The sequence below is a fragment of the Glandiceps talaboti genome, chromosome 5 (genome assembly GCF_964340395.1).
Source record: "Glandiceps talaboti chromosome 5, keGlaTala1.1, whole genome shotgun sequence".
Lineage (NCBI taxonomy): Eukaryota > Metazoa > Hemichordata > Enteropneusta > Spengelidae > Glandiceps > Glandiceps talaboti.
Genome location: NC_135553.1, coordinates 10,189,737 through 10,211,413, shown reverse-complemented (window position 1 = coordinate 10,211,413; position 21,677 = coordinate 10,189,737). Strand labels below are relative to the sequence as shown.

Genomic DNA, 21,677 nt, shown 5'->3' with positions numbered 1-21,677 from the left:
AATGTTCAATGGCACACCTTGTAAAGTCTAGTTTTCTTGACCACACAAAATAAACATTCTCCTACCGTACATCCAACTCAACAACATTTAGCATTGACAGAAACGGCTACTCAAGTAAGACATTCAACTTTTACAAACTAAGCTCTATAACAATGTCATGGCAAATTCCCATACAGCACTCTTAGTAACATTCCAATAAATAACGACACAACCACACATCATATTTTATGGAAATGCTGTACAGGTTGAAATTCTTTATTGGAGGTCTAGCAGGAAAAATAAAAGTACTGTCGGAAAAAAGAAAAAAGAAAAAAGATCACCACAAACAAAAAAGTGACAACATTAGGTTTCTTGATGATATGAAAAATTAAAACAAGGAAGTGCAATCGGGTAAAAAAAAGTACAGGGAGGACCTTGTCTATTTCTACAATAATACTTACTATGTGCACACATTACGAAAGTTTGTTGTGGTAGAACCCATGTATACAGGTATAGGATCACTTGTCATATGCAATCAATTTGAAGTTTGCACAACACATTTCAATCTCCTGACACTTTTACTAGCCAAAACATTGCCTTATGACGACCACTACTACAAATTGAATTTGACTGTCCAAATCAAAGTGTGTCTGATCATGGAGGTAGGAACACAGTCCTTCCTCCAAGGTCTGATTAACGAACTGGGACAGTCAAGCCCAATTTGTAGCATTAGATACCATACGCTTGCCAAGTCATTGATCAAGTTAATACTAGCCAATACTTTTGTCTTACGACTACGAATTGAGTTTGACTGTCCAAAAGGATACATTAACTATACTCAAAGTGTGTATGATTCCACAAAATGGGACAGGCAAACCCAATTTGCAGTATTCAATACAAAATGCAGGCCAAGTTATTGTAATCATGTGAAAAATATGGATAAATCATTTCTGTATGTTCTACATTACGACAAAGCAAGTCTATGTGATCATTTTTTTGGAGCACGAAAGCTTCGCTATATGCTGTTGAAGGTCATCCAAAATTTGCCACAAGAGTTGCACACACTTGGCTTACATTTGCTACAATCATATCGGTCTCCAAGATTTTAATTTTCAGCCTCAGTATACAAAGATTTTTAACTGCTCTTTTGACTAGCAGCAAAAAGATGTCTCTTTTCGAACTGAACAGAAAATAAATTCTGGAAAACATGTTTACCCTTCATGTGCACGTCATAAAAAAACAAAACACAGCTGTCAAACTCTTCAACTTTAAACTTTGGCTGCAATGGCTGCTATGTGACAGTTTCTGTGGTTGTTGCTATGGTGATTCAAATGTGAGTGATTTTTCGTCTGCTTTGACTGTGATCCTTTAGCATTTAATACATCTACACTACAATGAACAATGTACACTATATATTTCACCAAATACAGACACTGCTAAAACATGGTATTAATGTATGTAATGTTACACAACCAGATACAACAAAAGATGCATCACAAATAACCAATGTGTTGTATACTATAGGAAGCGAGCATGAACGTCTAAATGCAGTGCGTGACAAAATATTCACCCCAACCCTCTCCCATAACCCCTTTCCCACACCCTCAAAAAACACTTCTGTTTTGCAGTAATGTCCCTTGTATAGAAGCAGTGATCCTACCCACAGGGTTCTATGTTGTGTTTACTCGTTATATTTACATGTATATCACACAAAATGTTACACAAAAAAGAGAATCTGGTCAAAAAAATTTGGACTTCATCAAACTTGTTACATTTCCCCCCCAACAAAGAGTGCTATATCAAAACACCTTTGAACTTGGGGTGAAACTTTTTGAGCACAAAAAAAAAAACACACAAGATAGTCATGGATAGAAAAAAGTTTCAGTCATGACATGTTGGTTCCCATGGTGATGAGAATAATGATTGCCTGTCAGCAGTCTGCTTATAAACATAACTTGGTGGGCCAGCTCTACCAAACGTTAGCCTTGTTCTGAGCGGAGGAAATCCTGTACACTTCTCAAACAGAAATCTGACGATGCACACAAGTATCTGTTAACAAAGCCAACGGAGCGCCAACGCTCTTGTATTTCTGAAGTACATGCCAGAAAATCCTTCTGCATGTTCTCAACACAAACAAATAAGAAACGTCTTCACAGTGAGCTGCACAGATTTGTTTTTAGTATCAAGAACACAGATTCTAATCACAACAGCCTTCACTTGAGTCGCAATAAGTTAATTGTCTTGGATGGCATGAGCTTGTCAACTTTTATCTCCTCTTCAAAATTAAATATTATATAAATCTTTTCAGAAGTTTTTTCCACAGAGACAATACGTTTTCACTCATCCAACTCTTATTTTTTGAGATATCTGGAGGAAGATGACCTAGCAGTGTTATCAGGGTCTCTTTCTTTGAGTGCAGTCTCTGGTCGGATAGGTCCACTGCCCATTCCGTTCATGGTTGGATACGAGGTTGACATGCGGGTTGGTTCCCTCCTGAGGGGATCTGCGCTTGATATGGGAGGTACTCCTCGGTGTAGCCGGCGGCTGACGTTTCTCTGAGCCTCGGCTCGAGACACTGGACGGGGAGATGGATTAGCTAAGTAATGCAAAAAAGTGATAAAACACACTGTGTACAATCGGTGCCGTAGATGGCCGTAGTGAACACTATGATAGGTGACAAGGTTACTATTGGAATGAAAGCGGAAATGAAGCGGTCCTGCACTAACCAGGCAAACCAAGCTGGGTATATTTGGTGAAGCCATCAAATATGGCCATAACCAAAAAATTTAAACAGTGCCATGAATAGTTACAATTCCATTCACTACAGTGCACCCAACATGCTTTACAAGTAGTGCAGGTCTGCCTAGGATGAAAACACCCATATGTTGTACATATCAATGCAGTAGTGTTAAACCTTAGCAACAGATGCAAGTGACTGTTATTACAATACAGATGTGTAGTCTACAAAAGTCTCATTTGCAAAATACAGACATAAGAGAATTCACTTATATTGAGATAGACAAAGAGAAACAGTACTTTCTCATACAAAGTTTTACTTCTGTCAAATCAAAATTCTTCCCCTCTCGATACACTAATAAAACTGTGAAAGGTTCTTGGTCAAAATAGAGACTATATGAAAAGGATTTGTGTACTAGTGCTATCTGTGGCCCTTGTGTTGTTGTTGGTGGTGGTGTTGTTAGTTGTAGTGGGTTTCTGGTAGCCTATGTTTTGTCCTGCCAGTTCTAGACTCACTGGCCCTGTCTTTATTAGTTCTACCAGTTCTAATTCTACTACGCTCTACACCAGAACCTAGACAGAACAAACATGCATGAGAAATGGGGAAAAAAAACAAGTCCTGTTTAGTACATGGTAAATTTCCAGTGACTGATTCCCATTGTACTACTGCTAGATGCTATACAAGGGTTAACACTAAGTTTTGTAAATTCTATGTCTGGAAAGAGTCTCAGATTATATCATTCTGTTTTACATTATCTATACACAACATTGAGAAAGATCTCAGAATGACTAATTTTAGTTAACAGTTTATGGCTTTCATTATGCAGGTGTCATCAAATACAGAATAACATTGAATTTTGCTTAGCTTTTCATTGTTCAGAGAGAATGATTCTTTGACCATTTTCTGTGAATATTTCCTCAACATTTTTAAACAGCATACTGACGGAAAAAAGTTCTTAGGCCACAGTTAATCTTGTTTTGCTAAACTTGTACTTTTCTGTGTACAAACAAATGCCCCCCCCCCCCCCCCCCCCCCAGGAGAAAGAAGATTTCATTGAATGAGTTGTTTCAGTAGACAATGGGAATAGTTCTGAAGCAGAAGTATTCAAAGCGCAATGAAAGTGGCATTGATAGTTACAATACAGATGAAAGGTGAAGAGTGGCTAGTTGAAAATATTAGACACAGAATGTGGAAATAAAGCAGAAATATTGCACATCAAAACAAGCAGAAAAAAGTAATTTGCAATCAAAAGAACTGGTGCTGGGCTTGTAAATAGATCAAATTAAAATGCCCTTTTTCAGGCACAAATAATATGTACAAGAGCTGCAAAATTGTGACCATAACTGGTACTTTTAAATTTAAAATTACATTTTTTTTTTCTTCTACAGAAAACATGTAGTTATTTTTGTCTAGGTTTTGATTTTGTTGCTATAATCACTTTGAAATCAAAGAAAACAAAGGCTGTATGTTTACAAAACTGATGTATAAAATCTGTGTTGCTCCATATGTTGTACACATGATGAGACTGACTGAGATTACACCCATCCCCAGTTCTGTCGTTGTTTTGGCTGTGTTAACTTACCAGGGGCAGGGCTTGGTGCACCGGCACCTAATGGCGGCCCTGGATCCTGTTTTAGCTTGGCTGTACCTGCCAATGCCCTGGTGGTTGAACTGCGAGGATGGTGTCTGTCCTCGCGGTCTCGTCTGTCATCATCTGCATGCGGTGTTCTTGTAGAACCACCCTATTAGAGAAGAGAAGAGCATTGTTGGGAAAGGGGTGGGCATGGAGAGTTTTGAAGCAGGGATGACAAAACTTGATATCTAGCAATCAATTTCATCAAACATTGCTTAAACTATATCACACACCTACTTTTATCGTTTTGGTGCTAAACATACGTAGATAAGGAAATATTTCAGAGTTACCAACTGATTACAAATGAAAGAACAAGAACAATTGCAGCACATTATTGAGTATAACATTGAACTTAATGTCTGTAATTACTGTGGCCATATGGATGACGACTGGGTATTTATTTGGAATTTGTAATTTATAAAACAATTTTATCATGGCATCCTTACTTGAAAAATCAACATAAAACAACATACGCCAAGTCCTTGATTGTAACTCAATATATTGTAAAAGATTCATAAATGCATAAAATGTTTATTGTCTGTTCAATAAACATTTTTACACATTTTTTTTTTGTAGTTTTTAGCAATGTATTGGAGTTACAAACAATGACTTGGCATAAGTTGTTTTATGTTGATTTTTCAAGTAAGGGACACCATGATAAAGTTGTGTTATGAATGGACATTCCAAAATAAATACCAACTCCTAATCCATAAGGCCATTTTAAACAAAGTGTGTGTGTGTGTGTGTGTGTGACATAGTTTTGGCATTGTCTGGTGAAATTGACTGTTTTTTAAATGATTCTGATTTCTGAAAAGACAAAAGTAAACTCAAAATAAAACAGCCACACAATCTCATGTGACATCTGCACTGATTTGCATGATCCTGTTTGTTTCAAATTTTATGTATCAAATTTGTTATCATGGCTTTTGCAGTGTGTGGTAAATCAATGACTAATCTGTAATGATAGAGAACTTGTTTCCACACATGAATGACCCCCATTGTTCAAAAGACATTGCATGTACTCCTATATCATGATGACTCAGCTAATCTGAAAAGCAAGTTGATATGCAAAATAGATATTCAGTTCACAGAGACTAAGTACATTCTTACCTGCTTTAGATAGCAGTTATAAAACAGTACACTTACCCTATTTCCCTTCTTTATTGTTAAATGGAATAGTCTCTTGCAAAAATACAATAAGACTATACCATTTTGGTTAAGGATTAGGTGAAAACATGAATGAAAGAATTACTTTGTTCAAGCAAATTTACAACTCTAAAGACCTTCATTTTCAAAGAGTTCTTTCTTCCTTAGAATTTCTAAAAGTGATGGTATCTGTGCAGTGTTTCTGCCAAGTTTCAGGAACATATTCATAGAGCAGGGTAATTTGTTAGCTGAAATACTTTCCATTACACTATAATTTACCACACAAACGTACAGGAAACATTTTCAAGGTACTTGGCAAGATTTTATCTCTTGCAAAAAACTTCCCGACATACAAACACTAAAATATTGGAATAATTGTGGAAATCGTTGACTACATAAATGACAGTAAAAATATGAAATGAAATTCCACACATCAACCTTCTATACCCATCACCAACACAACAGCTTCTTTTGACCTTGCCCGGATCCTTGCTTGATTGATGAATTTCTTTGTCACACAGCCACCCTGAACGAAATACTGTACTTACATTAATTTTGAGGAGGTTCCAGTCAAAGACATAGTCATAGGTGAAACCTTTCCTGTGGAAGAGATTTCGGAAGAGTTGTCGTAGATAGGAATAGTCAGGCTTGTCTTCAAAGCCCAAGGATCGGACATAATTCAGGTACGTAGCAAAATCCGCTGTAGATTGATGACACAGGGTTGAGAAGTATTAGTCAAAAACTAACTCCGAGACAAAAAAATTATGAAATACTTACAAACTTAAGCAAGTTCCAATCAAAGACGTAGTCATATGTGAAACCTTGCCTATGGAATAGATTGCGAAAGAGTTGCCGGAGATAGGAGTAGTCGGGCTTCTCGTCAAATCGTAATGACCGAGTATAATTCAGGTATGTTGCAAACTCGGCTGTTGGACAGAAAAATACAGAAAGAGAAAGGGTCTATTATCTAGTGTGATTGGGAATAAGCCACCATACAAGGTTCTCTACTTTCATTTGTAGTTACGATATGCAAATAATATATTTACATATCAAAAGCAAATGATATGCAAATCACACAATTTACATATCTACCCTGATCTGCTGGACAAGAGGCTCTCTGCTGGGTTTTTGATATACAAATCATGTATTGATATACCAAAAACAGTATTTTGATATGTAAATCACACAATTTACATGCCAAAACTAATTTGCTAGACAAGAGCCTACTCTCAGCTGGGTTTTAAATGCAAATCATGTATTTACATAACAAAACATTTTGATATGTAAATAATCTAATTTACATACCAAATATGATTTGCTATGCATACAGGTACAACTTGATTAACTGCCTGTAGAGAACCCTGTTTATAGCTAGGGTGATCCAGAAGTTTATGCATAGAAGACATATGAAATGGGAAGAAAAAGCAAAGAAAAGAAGATAGACCAGCGTACTTTGAAAGCAGTGATGGGTCAAAGTTGAAATTTGACAAGACTATCACCTACATGGAAAGCCTTTGCAAAGTATTTCTATTGGTGTTGACATCTTCTTTTCACTTATTCTTTCATATTTTTGTCTCTTGGTGGCTGCTTTGAGACCTTGCCATGGTAGACTACCTAGATTGTAGTACATTAGCATGTAGCCCAGTGATTCTAAATCATCTCTTCGACTTTGCTCTGCAAGAACAAAAATGAAAAGCGTGTCAATTTGCTTTTCTATATACATTGTTAGTCTTACCATCCTAGTTTGAGTAGCATTTCGAAAGAACACCAACATGAACAATAGTACTGGGGGTCACATGATTTTCCTATTAATTTCACCAAGTTGTACACACCACAACAAAAAATACCGATTGTTCCATGTCACAACACTGCCCATTCATGTCACTGACTATGTGGTGGTGGAGCAGTAGAACAAACATACACATTCAAAATTGCAATTATTTCCTTCAAAGCATGAAATTATCTCCCGCAGTTCCTTCATTCAGTCACAAAACTACTAGCACTCATATGGGTTTTATTACTACTTGTCTATGACAAGACCACTTTATTTCATTCATACTTTCCCTCTCTATAAACACAAATATTGTCGAATAATGTAAAATCATTTCACTGCTGCTTAGGTCAAAGCATGTAATTCTTATTTATCTGATTCCTTTTCTTTCTGTGCATTTGACCTTTGACCTGTTGTCGTTATTTTGATGTGAAAACAGAAACAGGTCACTGGACTAGAATTTCCAGTCATCACACAAAGAGAAGGAAATGGTTGCATATCTGGGACTTGATGATAACAGTAATGACCTTGAATGTAGATGTGTATCCCAGTGAAAATGAAGTATACAATACAACCTACAGTAGTACTACATGTATCATGCATCACAATGTAAGCAACGCATCCTAAGCAAAACATACAATTAGCCATCAGGTCAATGACCCCTTGATTTGAATACCTAAAGCATCAAAACAATGACCTGTGATCACTATTTGGACTACGCCCATAGACACGTTATATTGGAGAAGTATACAATGGTATATAGGCTCTCCAGTAAAAAGCAGCACAATTAAATTGGGAAACAGCCCACATATTTATCGTGGCCTCACTGTATGTGAAACCTACCTTTCATTTGAAAGACAAGCTTGATATGATATAGTGTGACCATGACAAAGACTTACACATTTATTGCCAACTAATTTTCTGAGTTTTGACAGACACAAAATTTAAGAGAAATGAATTGAAACAAAGGTGCAAACATATTCACTTCTATGTACAAAAACATTATACAGTTATGGCTGGATAATTATGATCTTTTCATAAACACAATTTATACCATGCACGAGCCAGGTTCAACAAAAAATATGGACTATATACGCTGGTCGTTCTACATCACGACAATGCGTGCGTGTCACTGGTTCTGCTGTGTTTGAAATATCAGTCAAAACATTCAAGATTGCCATTACTTTCCCCGATTTTTCTTTGATATTACTGGCACTGGTATAACAGTTAGTCTCCAATATTTTTCTTCACTCAGCTGGAAAATACTCCTGACCTAAGGGATGTCACTATGAGTCGCTAGATGAGTAGCGACAAAGGCCCCTTAGGTCACTCATATTTTCTTTTGCTGAACCATGAAAAATATTAAGGAATAGCATCTAAATAGGCAGTTATGGCTGACCAATTATAATCTTAATCATAAAAACAATATGCCAGCAATAAGAATTACAAGTTTGACCCTGTGAACTACTAGTATTTTCAAACAGTGTAAACATGTTTGTTCGACTGTTTCCCATCAAGTTACGCTATATCCCTATGGAGAAGTTTATATGCTCATGAAAGTTGGTGGCAAAGTATATAAGTATCTATATTAGCTCAACTTATATTTCACTTCTGTATCCTTGGGGCTAGCAAAATTGTTTTAATTTCACTTTAATTTCACTGATTGAGATATGAAGTTATAAAATGTACACCAAATTCATCATGTTCACAAAGTTTTAATATAGCTGTCTTTGATAATCAGTGAAACTAAACCCATCAAACAATAAATGCTTTGACAAAAGTCCTGCATGCCTGACCCCAGGGTTTTGACACTTGAGACAACGACTAATCTATGGTATTATTTGCCTCCTGTCTTTAGAATACAGAGTTACCATTGCTGTCCCATAGTGTTGGAATGAGACTGAAGAAGTAAAGTGCACTTGAGGATAGCACGGCTCCCACCTAATTCATTTGCTGTCATAGTTAATAAGCCATGCTATCATTCACTTGGCAGCACAGCTACAACAACTGTGTGATTTATAATGACGAATGGAAAGTCTAGTTTTCCAGTGGCTACAATGAACAAAACTGACATCTGTGTGATTCAATCTACGATGAGAGACAAATTGAATGCAACTCAAGTGTTGTACTTGACGTGCACAGCCACTGCATGACAACAATTTGTACTAATAGTGACACATTACAAGTCCTGCAAGGGTCCTTATGAAAGGAACAGACCACAACTGACTTGAAAACTTATCTCAGTCGATGATGACAAATTAACGACATTGCTACCTACCTATGCCTAAATGTGTATTGATACTGGCATATCTGGCTGTCCCTGTAAGGTTTTTGTTTTCCCTGTATGGTATATGTTGATGCGTCCGTGCATCTCTGTACTTCTTGGCTAGTCCAAAGTCTATGATATATACAAGATTGCCTTTTTTACCCAGCCCCATGAGGAAATTGTCTGGCTTTACATCTCTGTGGATGAAGTTCTTGGAGTGAATGTATTCAATTCTGCTGATCTGTTGGGGGGAAAAGAAAGGTACATTAGTATGATATTGCACCCTGAAACTACTCTAGTATCAAACAACCACACGATAAATCTTTTAATTTAAAATATTACACGTTAAAAACTGAAATTATCACGCTATCTAATGATACAAATTAATATTTACTATCTTAATCATTTCAGAGCTCACACTCTTGGGGTCAATAATCCCACATCTATAGCATTGACCTTGTATTTTACAATACATTAATCAAATTATACTGTACATTAATACCTTCAGAGCCACTTTGTATAACAAATTCTAGTCCCATGCGTCCGATTTAGATATAGTATTTTTTTTCAACATGTTTTGAAGCATGCAAGTTAGTTATCTTGGCTATAATGATAGTTGATACAACAAAATTAATATATGAGAGAGCTGACAGGCCAGTAATTTTCTCTAACAAAAGAGCAAAATACTAAATTAACCTTTTTTTTAATACATTTTTTCTTGCTCTTGAAATGATATGACAGTACCCACTATGATATATTATGACAGTGTTTTTGTTAAGGGCGGTAAGTAGGTAAAATCTACCCAAGTTCGCCGTCATTTTATCGGGGTTCCCCACCAACATTATGTACAATGTATCGGAAACTACATCAGTTTTATCATATTCTCCCTTTCTGTTACCGGGGTTTCCCAACCTTAGCAAAAACATTGCAGACCTGGGAAGAATTTAGCATTGTGAACCATAGACCCTGGGGTGATGTCACTCAATAGTCTATGGCAAAACACTAAACACCACACTACACATCATCTAAAGATTTTGAAATTTTTTATGGTGTATTTTATCTCATCACAAAACACGGAAACATCAAATTCTAGATAATCTTCCATCAAACTTAATTTTTTATAGTCTGCAAATTTTGAAAGCGTTGTCATTTACCCCCCCCCCCCCCCCATCAATTCTATCTGAGCTGCAAAGACCATCAACTGAGAATCTGACATTGTATCAGATTGTCCTACCATCTGCTACAATCAAACACTCTAGGTGATTGTTTACTTTGACCCACAAACGCCCCAGGGTATGACCAGCCATGTCACTCTTATTGCATCTAATTATCATTCCACAAATACTACAGTCTGGAAAAGGTGACACCCTTGACAAAAATTGTCAAGAAGTGACTGAATAATCAAAATAGAATGTTATGAACTTTCCATGTAAATTACAATATTTTAATCTACAAAAAAAGTATATACAAGAAAACCATGTAGCGTGTGATCCATAAAAACACCACATTCTGAATTTTCATATTTCACAAAATCGATGCATATCTAAATAAAATGTACAAATGTATGACCTTCCATGTAAATTACAATGTTGAAATCCATGCACACAAATTCAATAAACCATAAATATAGGGCTGACAATTCACAAAGTACCATAATCTGAAATTTCCATATTTCACACAAAAAAAACATTATGAACACATACATATGTACCAGCAACTCTTTGAACTGTGACGGTTCTTTTCTCTGGTTTTTGTTTGCCAGTAACAATAGAATGAAAAAATTATTCTGGAATTAAAGTTACACTGTTGCTGTATAATGCTGCCCAACCTAAATATGACACACAACAGTAGCAGGCCTTCTCCTTTGCATTTATTACAACATGCCAGTGATCAAAGTCAAGGCTAGAAGGCTAAATACATATAACAACATTTATTACCAGAATGACACACTCCTACAATTTAAGTATGCCAAGGTCATTGAATGCAGTCACCTTGCTTCAAATTTCAATAATGTGAATAGATATACATGTAAATTGTGTTCCCTAATTATGAGTCATAATATACAAATGTAGTATACCTCTACACAGTCCTTTACCTAGAGTTTTCATTTTTAAGCCAAATGTTTGAATCCCCTAGCTTAGTATTAGTGTTATCTCATCTGTGGAGCCATGAGGATTAGATAGGACCAGTCTATTGTTCTGAGTTCAGGGACAACTTCTTTGATAATGTAGCTCTACCTGACAATTGTTTTCACATCTAAATTTTAATCCCCATCTTACGTGGGCCTTTAAAAATGCAAAGATTGAAACATGGTACACATCTTTGGGCAATCTGATTAAAAAATAAAATCCGATGCAGATGTCGGCTCATCGTTCATTGCTATTTTACCTTCATTATTTTGCCTGACTTGACCTTCATGGTACATGTTTACATTTTTATCCTGATCGCCTCCTCTACATCTGAACTGGCGCCCATGCCCACGCTGTTCTGTTAAGTGAGCCACACAGCCAATCAGGTTGCGTCTTACTGAAGACAGGTTATAGTGTACGCAACACAATGCAATGCGACGCGACCAAAATTTTCACGATAAAGACATTTTTTTTTAGAAATTATTTCTTAAATTTCCCCTTTTTTGAGTTCATATAACACAACTGGCAAATATTTCTATGAATCGTACAATACTTCATGACTACTTTACGTTTGAGGAGAAGCGTACTACAGAGAATGCGTACACGTTCATTGAGATAAACATGAACACTACCCAGGAAACACGTTGCAATGTAACTAACATGTAAGATAAGATGAAATGCATAGAGGTACATCTAAACAAGAATTCTTTAATTACCGTAAATATATAGTAATACAATCACAGTTGAAATACTTTGTACGTTGTCAGTTGCCTGTGTGCACAAGTAATGCCCTGTTGTTTGTTGATATTCAATGCATATGCCCATGACAAGTAAGACGCAACCTCATTGGCTGTGTGGCTCACTTAGCAGAACAGCATGGGCATGGGCACCAGTTCAGATGTACAAATGTACAAATGATCAGGATAAAAAGTTAAACATGTACCAAGAAGGTCAATTCAGGCAAAATAACGAAGGTAAAAAAGCAATGAACGATTAGCCAACATCTACATCGGATTTTAATCACATTAATCCTTGGGTAAAGAAGGCTGTCAGCATCCTTCGATTATTCTGGTTAATTAATTAACTTTTTATTGCAATTACTTACAAACTATGACGCACTTCTTATTTTCTAAAATAGTCACTGTAACTTCACCACAGTACTATAGTCTAAGCATAGATACTATTGGATAATAGCCAGACTTTACTCTAATGAATGGCACATGTTTTAAGCCACTGGTATATCCTGACACTATGCCTGGGAAAGACCAACTCCAGCGAAATACTTGAAGACATTCTTGCTTCACTAGGCTCATTACCACAAGAATGCATTCACTTGCATCAGGTCTCACAAGTTGAAGCAGTTCCATTGGTACTATTTTTAGTTCTAATCTACATACATTGTCATCCATACAATTTATACCAGCCAGAATAAGTGTTGATTTGAGTCTTTGTTATGTTTGCTGAGGTTAAATAATAAACCATTTGTTTTTTGGGTTTCATTGTTTCTGATACCTAACTAACAATACATGTTTAGATGTTAGTATGCATGAGAAGAGTGACATTTAATTCTTGCCTATTTGTATGGTCACCAGGTTGATAACATGAATGTAATGAATTTTAAATTAAAAACATGTCCAGAATATATTGATGGGCAAATTGAATCTGTCTGGTATTTTTTTTTTTTTTTTAATATTCTAGAACATTTTATTTCAAGGATGCCAAACATCATGCTGATTGCTGTAACTCCTTGATTCACTGCTGAGTTGTCAAGTTTATACATGAATTACAAAACTGAATGTGTCGGTTCAATCAAACCACATTTATATTTTTACTACATGGAGAGGAATAATGAAGGCAATAGAAGAATAGTGCAATTTTATTTGTTGATTTCATGTAAACATGGAATTTACATGATAATACATTCCGTAATTTTTAACAATTTTATGAAATTTCTTTGAAGTACAGTGATCTGCCTGAGGCTGTAAAATAATTTCCTAACACTGTGGACTCTATAGCCTAGAGACTTGGCTGTAATCTGGCTCTACACATTGGCTTGATTGACTCTGTTTGGGTGAATGACGTGTTCAAACAAGATAGCCAAATCTCTGGGCTATGAACTGTTTGATAATGTAGGCTACAGAATGACTATCAGAACATTCTGACACAACACTACTTCTGGGTATTACATTATTTTCATGCATTAATTTTCATTGACATATAATAATAATTCAGGGATACAATCATATTTACACAATTATAGTTTGTCATGTTTGTGGCAATATGATATATGACAGAAATATGTTTATATGAGAATTCAATACCCACAGATAGTAGGCACTCCAGACAGAAATTTCCCAGCCAAAGTGACACATTTTGCAATATATACAAACAACTTAAAAAGCTACTAAATAAGGATAAGGAGCATTTGACTGCTACAAACTACTGAACAGGCATAGATTCCAGGTTTGTACGTAACATACCAGCAATGGTACACAGAATTGTTCATCAAACCTCACTTAGCTTTTAATTTTGACAACGTTAATTGAAAACATTGGTTCACATGACTCGTGTATATTGGACCATATGGGCTGAATACTTTAACTCTATAGTTAGCTGAAAGTAATTTACACATTTAACTTTCGACTCACGAGAGTCAAAAAAAAATTTGGGTGTGAATAAGAAATTTTTGCTGACCTTTCGTCAACATTGTCAGGGGTGGACATTAATGACAACCTATTGTAATACACCCCTGACTGATGCTGACGTCAGCAAAATTTTGGTCACCTCCACAAATTATTTTGCCTCTCATTTGTTATACATGAACAGAGTACATGAGCCACTCCTGAACATAATTTTTTTCCTAATCCTTAAACTATCAGTTCACACAAAATGGCGACATTTTCAAGCAGGCTTTATGTGTAGTGTTTGTTGTGATTTTGAAGGTATTTTCTTCTGTCTTATGCTTTTTTTCAGTCAGATGTTTAACTGGAAGCAAATCTACAATTCCTGTAACGTTAATGCAAATAGATGAGATCATGCTGAAAACGTGAGTAAAATGTCAGCATACTACCTGTTTCAAAATAATGCATGTGTTGCTACTTTTGCCGATGTTGATGGATTGGGGGTATTTCTTGGGTCTTGACGGCTTTGTAATTAATGGTAGAGTTAGGAAATGTCCAATTTTTTGGCAGGTAAGGCGTAATTTAGCAGAAAAATCCACCCTACTTTGTGATTCAGATCTGAATGGTTTCCGTCTATTTGCGTTAACATTACAGGAATTGTAGTATTTGCTTCCAGTTAAACATCGAACGAAAAAAAACCCACAAAACAGAACAACAAACCCTCAAAATCACAGCAAACGCTACAACTATTGCAGCTAGTTTTATGTGTAGTTTTTAGGCAGCAACACACTCTAAATGTTTGGAACACATGTTATTTCAATAATGCAATAAGTGACTGGATTTACACAACAATATAATCCCAGCTGTCACGGAGCCCAATGAATCTAGCATGGTCAAGAGTCGGGGTCAGTGATTAGAGTAGATGACTAACATGAAACCAAAACACTGGCAATCTCTAGGCTTATCTCTCATACCAACGCACAGATGAGAAAACAGCCTTGGCTGCTACTCTACTCCTGAACTCTACTAAAACTCAAGTGTCCGACCATCACCAATTAGATATACACTATGTACAAGTCTGAATGACAGGAACAGACCAGGACAGTAACTGAGTTTCAACTACAAGGTGATTCACATATATGTATCCAACCACTGAGTTGTGAAATGTGAGACTTATTTTTACGCAAAAAAATAATATAAATCACTTGAGTCATCTACTTACCAACTGATCTGCTAGAAGTAAAACTGTTTTAAGGCTAAATTTTCTTGAACAAAAATTAAAGAGATCTTCGAGGCTTGGACCAAGGAGTTCCATAACCATGACATTGTAATCGCCTTCTGCACCACACCATTTTATTGTTGGGATGCCCACTGCAATGAAAAAAAATAATTACACTTTATGATTTAGTTTCACAAACGGAAATAGTCAAACCCCCATTCTATTGTTAACAAATGGGCCAATATTCCTCGGGCTACAGACATTACACAACCAATTTTATGTGTTGTCATAAATTATGTACCTTTGTATGGTTGTATAGTGATTTAATGTCAATCCACAAATATAACAATCAGTAGTGTAATTTGGAAATTACATCCAAAATAGTGTATTTTTGTTACAACAGTCAGGTTGTAAAATCTAACCGAGCTACTAAAAATATATACATTTTTCATGATTTTCTCCTCTGTTACCAGGGTCCCCACACCTTGGTGAAAACACTGCTAAAGATGGCTTATCACAACATACATATTTTCAAAATCTAGTCCCAGCTTTACGTTTTATACCAGGCACGGTTTACATAAATTTTATTCTAGACTAAGTAGTGATTATAGACATAAATACACTGGCTAGATTTTATTTCATTAGAACTGTTACATGAAGCCACGCATGAAGATGAAATATTCTCATGGTACTTTATAGTTCTGACTCTTAAACCTTAATCTCAGTCATGCAAACATAATGTCTGCACGAAGGACATTGAAATAAAATCTGGCCAATGTATATCTTTTCCCAGCACTCTCAGACTGCACTTACTTAGGATATAGTATATCATCTACACTGTTTTTTTTCATATATAATATTTGTTACATCTACAATCTAGTACAACAATGTACAAATGATGTACACGAAAGTTCGACACATCCTAGCATTATTACATTTTAACAAAAACATAACCGACTCTACTGTCCTAGATTTTTTCTGTTGACACATTTCAGCATTCTACGACTAAATATGTGCCATGTTTATATAGATATTGTCTGTCTGACTGACTGACAGACAACGATACAGAGCTTGTAGTCTAGCAAAGTTGTCTTTTGTTTGCATAAATCATGATCAGCCGTCTGGACCATTGTGTGGCAGACCCGTCTCCGTTCTTCCATGGCGACAGGCAGGTAAATTGACATTTGAATACCCTTCTACAATATACCATGCAGAACTACAGCACAGTTTTTGTTGCTCACCAACAGTCTTTTGCTGTGCTGAAATAGATAGCCGTGAACACAAGAACAATGTATACCCGCACTGTCAATTCAATTCATTCACAAACCGAACAGGTCATACTAAACCCTTACAATCTGGAAGCTACTGACCCCCATTGTTTGGTTCCATAACATCTTTCAGACACAATTCTCTTATCTTTCCTGTTTTGACTGGCTCTAACCGGGTTTTCTGGTACACTAACCATTACCACAAATCAGACACTACTCTCCATCAGCAAGCGTTAAAACATTTGCTGATTGGTAATAATATCTTAAGAGTTATTCTTCCAGAGATTGCACATATTTTTTATATCACCACTTTGTAGTATCTTCTGAGAATAGCAGACAGCACAGACTGGGCAAGGCGTTGAAATAGAGACTCAATCTTACAAAATTCTTGACTCATTACAATTTGTTGAAAGGAATGTCCTTGTTCACTGTTCACAGTGTATCAATGAATATGACACTATTAACATCTCATGAAGCTATTCAGCTACTCAACTACTTCACCAACAGTATTACAAAACAATTCAACTCAATGTCATGTTCAAAATATGTATGTGTACGTTAGTTAGTATAAAACGACAAAAAACGGGGCAGCTCTCATTTCCCACATACAAATGATACATTCAGTTGTGTCCCACTATATTCCTAGGAAGCCTTGCCTCACAATACATTTATTTATATTTCAGCATAGGTGGCCTTCCATTGTAAAATTGGCCTTCACTGATAAAGAATACTGGTAAACAAGCTTTTTTGGGGTTATTTTCAAAAAAAAACATGCATAATTATGTTTTATTCAGTTTTTCAATGCCACTCTTTTATCAGTGTAAAATAATTGGGCTATATATCATTTAAAAAAAACATCACAGGTAGTATATGCTGTATGTTTTGCAAATGACTTGACCTGTTTTTAATTTACAACCCTATTATCGAACTTCAACATGAACACTTCACCGCTCACCATCTCAGATAATATTTCACTGACATATTTACAATACCCTTTTTTCTCAGACACTGTGCTGTTTCTGGCTCGCATTGTCAATGTTTTTGATATTTTAGAAACAGGATCTGACATATGACACCACTGGAATTAGATAATTGGTCTTTTGACCTGAAAACCCCAGTTGCAGCTAAATGAAAATTTATTGCACAGATAATCAAGCTCTAAGCCTAATAGTCTTAAATAAAATTTCCCTTTTGTATCAATAATAAGGTGGATTTTTTTTCACTATTGGTTTACCACATAAAAAAGTCTCCAAACACTGAATCAACAGAGTGTCAACCAAACAAAAGGATGAAACAGTTCTCATATTGCAAGAGTTTGCTGGCTAACCTGATTCAAATGACTGACAAAAACAACAGGCACTTCACAAAAGGGATCCCTAAGACTCACAAATACACGCAATGGACTATACTGTTCTGTCCTCAACAATGTAATCAGAAACGGTGATGACATCAGTATGTGTCATTTTCTGGCATAATGTGTGTTTTATCTGTCAATGACCTTACATTACTATTTAGGTATCCACAACTTCCTTTTTAATAACAGATACTCCACTAAAATAATAACAAATCCATCCATCCGTGTATGATTATCAAAACAGGATGGGGTAGAAGTGCAATATGGCCATACTATGTGGAGACAATAGGTATCACAATCAAACTATTTTCAAATTACTATTAGTCATCAAGGAGAGGCTCCTCCCACATATTAGACAATTTGTACAATAAAACTGGTTTCACTCTAAATATTGTAAAAACAGTCTTTGGACTAAGAATTTATATCAAAATTAAGTCTATTTTTTCATACAAGTGAAACCTAGAAAACATGGATATCAGTTTGAGAAGTATACATATGTAAAACTGACAAATTTATTTTCAGGGACTATATTCTGTATTGTAAATTGTAACATCTACTAATGATTTCGATAACACAATAGACACTAAGACAAAGCTTGCCCACATCTTTTGTTACAAATCTCAGACAGTCATAGTACAAGACAGACGGGCGGGTCAAACGCCCACTACCCAATGGAATAGCATATGTGAAAGAAATTGAAACTCGACAGGGCAATTTGGCATCGATTTTCCAACTTGATACACTGCTCATTTATCACTAAGGGCCACTACACAAAAGGCTGGCATACATACTGAAGTTTGTATACAAATATAGACACTGGCGACAGGTGTATACATTCCAAGCGGTATGAAGTCCACTCAAAAAAAATAACCAAAATTTTTGAGAAAAAATCAAAAATAAACTTACCTCCTCCCTGCATCATTTTGTAAAATTTGCTTTCTATGTGAAGCTGAGGGTGTTTTGTTTTCACGCATTCTAGTTTGATTGCCACTTCTTCACCGTTCGTTATGTTTGTACCTGTGAAAACACGAAACAAACAATCTTTCAGATTTGTTGTACACGTAAGCAGTGAAAAACGCCGACTAAAAACACCTAAACGGTCAAGAACAATGACCATTGACACAGGAGTGCCAGTGGCCTGGCGTTCAGCCATTGCAGCTGGCTGGCTTGTTCCACTCGCTGTTTTCAAAACACAGAAAAAAATCCAGGAAATACGAAATGTCGTACTCTCACTTACCTAAGTAGATGTCTCCGAATGAACCACTGCCGATCTTTCGACCTAAACGATACTTATTCCCTACCCTCAGTTCCATTTTGAAGTCCAAAGCTCGGAAGCGACGCTCCGGATTTCAGACTGTGGAAAATACATACAAATATGCATGAGAAATCAATTGAATGACGTTCACAGAAGCGGAAACAGATCGACACCTCCCCGGAAGATTGTTGTGAATTTGAGCCGATATCACTCACCTACGTAGGAGAAAATGGCATAAAATTTCGTCTGATACAAAAGCGATTCTTCTACTCTACTCTCAGCTGGAAGATGGGTGCAAGGATATAAAAGAAGCGGTTGGATGGATGCGATTCTTCATGGTATGTCAGTGTCTAGCAAGTAAGCAGATCGCCATTATTTACTTCCATCGGCCAGTGGTTGCCGACATCATTGCGCCTGCGTACCCTTTGAGTAACACAGTTCAGTACCCGGATGTTGGACATTCATATCGCTTACCTGTAGTACCTTTCCCAATCTGATTAAAATCTGATGTTAGATAGGCTGGTTTTCCTGTATTTACCTTTATTCCATCGTTATTGTGTCTTTTACGTTAGTTTTTTATTTTCCTGGACGAACGCCTTGGAAAGGCGTTCGTCCAGGAAAATAAAAAACTAACGTAAAAGACACAATAACGATGGAATAAAGGTAAATACAGGAAAACCAGCCTATCTAACATCAGATTTTAATCAGATTGTACCTTTCCAGGACTTGCAATGGTAATACATGAGGATGTGTTTTCTGTTGAGTCACACAGGTTTACAATTTCTGAGAAAAAAGGCGGAATAAATAACACACGCACAAAACACAAGATAAGATAATCATAATTATATTATACTGTACACACACATGACTTGAGCAAAACAAACAACATAATGATGTAAGCGTATTTACAAAACTGTAGTATTATTAAAATTTTAATTAATCCATGTATCATGAATTATGCTGTCCCTGAAATTATAAATACAATTAAATATGAAATTAATTAATCTATTATGTATCTAAAATACTATATTGATAAAAAAAATTCATGATGTGTAATATTATACATCTCAGTATAAATGTGTTTGCATGTTGACAGGTATCAAAATCCATTTTTTCAAATTTGATTAGTATACTGGATATGGCATATATCTGTTGCTAATGTTGAAATGATTTTGTTGACACTTGCTGCTTCATTTCACTAATACAAATTTGTACTATCGATACTAAGGGGATCAATATGCAGAATTGACAGCAGGGGGCCCGGCCTGTGGAGAAAATATTTTGGTCAAAATATTTCACAGCCCCCCCCCCCCCCCCTTGCGATCTCAAAACATGTCAACCTTACCCCTTGCAATGAACCAAGAACTTTCGTAGCTCCCTCCCCCAAGCTACTACAGAGATTTTCATATATACAATTATGCGGTAACGCTACCCCCCCCCCCCTCCACCCTTGTCCCACTTTCTGAAGATGTGCAGTACACTACACATTGGGCTGTAACCTATACTTGGAGATACTTAACCAGTACGTTTTTCCCATCGCACTCTTGAATGTGAGGGAAACAGCATCATCATGATCCCTAGTGGGGAGGGTGTGGGAGTGAGTGACCCCCTCCCATGGTGAGCACTTTCATGAAGTCATATGATACTATAGTAATTCAATATAGGTTTAAGAACATAATTGCAGTGAAGCCACAAGAAATTTTGTCAATTTACTCGGTAAACGACTGCTCCTGGAGTTATTATATAAAATTTGGTTCAAATCATGAGCAAAATGTTACGTGATATTTCTATTACTGGAGTCAAAGCAATTTTTGGAAGCAAATCCCTTACCATATTAAACATAGGACAACAGTATAGTTAATAAACAGTCTCATTTAGACAAGGAAATATTCATGAAAATATTGCAATTTTGTTTTCTCTATTGTCAGGGGTATTCAAGGTAAGATATCGTAGTGTTCCATGCCTTTGAAAAGTTTTCACGTATTCAACACCCAATGGTGCAGATCAAGTAATAATCTAGTGTTTTGTTTATTCAATGTATTTCTACATATGATGTAGGTACATCATGCCTAAGATTTCTGAGTTGACAAGTTTTCTCATTATCCTATTGTTTTAGCTGTGGTCCAGGAATATCTGGAATAAGAGGATTTTTCAAGTTTCTCTAAAGGTATTACTTGTTCTTGTTCATTCTTATGATGTTTTATGTCATATAAAAGTAATAAATATTCACAAAAATTCTAAAACCTCAGAAAACACACTATGTTGTTTTGGTAAGCTATAAAACTGGATGATTCATCAT

The 21,677-nt window shown here is 36.1% G+C and overlaps 1 protein-coding gene across 4 annotated transcripts; it reads right to left on the bottom strand.

The window, feature by feature from the left end:
- Positions 1-240: 240 nt before the first annotated feature.
- Positions 241-19,791, bottom strand: LOC144435291 (casein kinase I-like). Of its 4 annotated transcripts, none has more exons than XM_078123884.1 (9): positions 19,594-19,791; positions 19,361-19,477; positions 19,030-19,140; positions 15,505-15,653; positions 9,545-9,773; positions 6,999-7,169; positions 6,273-6,421; positions 4,299-4,458; positions 241-2,575 (listed from the first exon to the last, which is right to left on the bottom strand). In XM_078123884.1, exons 2-9 carry the CDS (start codon positions 19,434-19,436, stop codon positions 2,331-2,333), a joined length of 1,290 nt encoding a protein of 429 aa, XP_077980010.1. In that variant the 5' UTR covers positions 19,437-19,477; positions 19,594-19,791; the 3' UTR covers positions 241-2,330. The 4 variants fall into 4 exon arrangements, with proteins under 4 accessions (XP_077980010.1, XP_077980009.1, XP_077980011.1 ...); XM_078123883.1 differs by lacking the exon at positions 6,273-6,421 and adding an exon at positions 6,044-6,195; XM_078123885.1 differs by lacking the exon at positions 6,273-6,421 and adding an exon at positions 6,044-6,195 and having other exon boundaries at positions 241-2,554.
- Between the last annotated feature and the right edge of the window lie 1,886 nt (positions 19,792-21,677).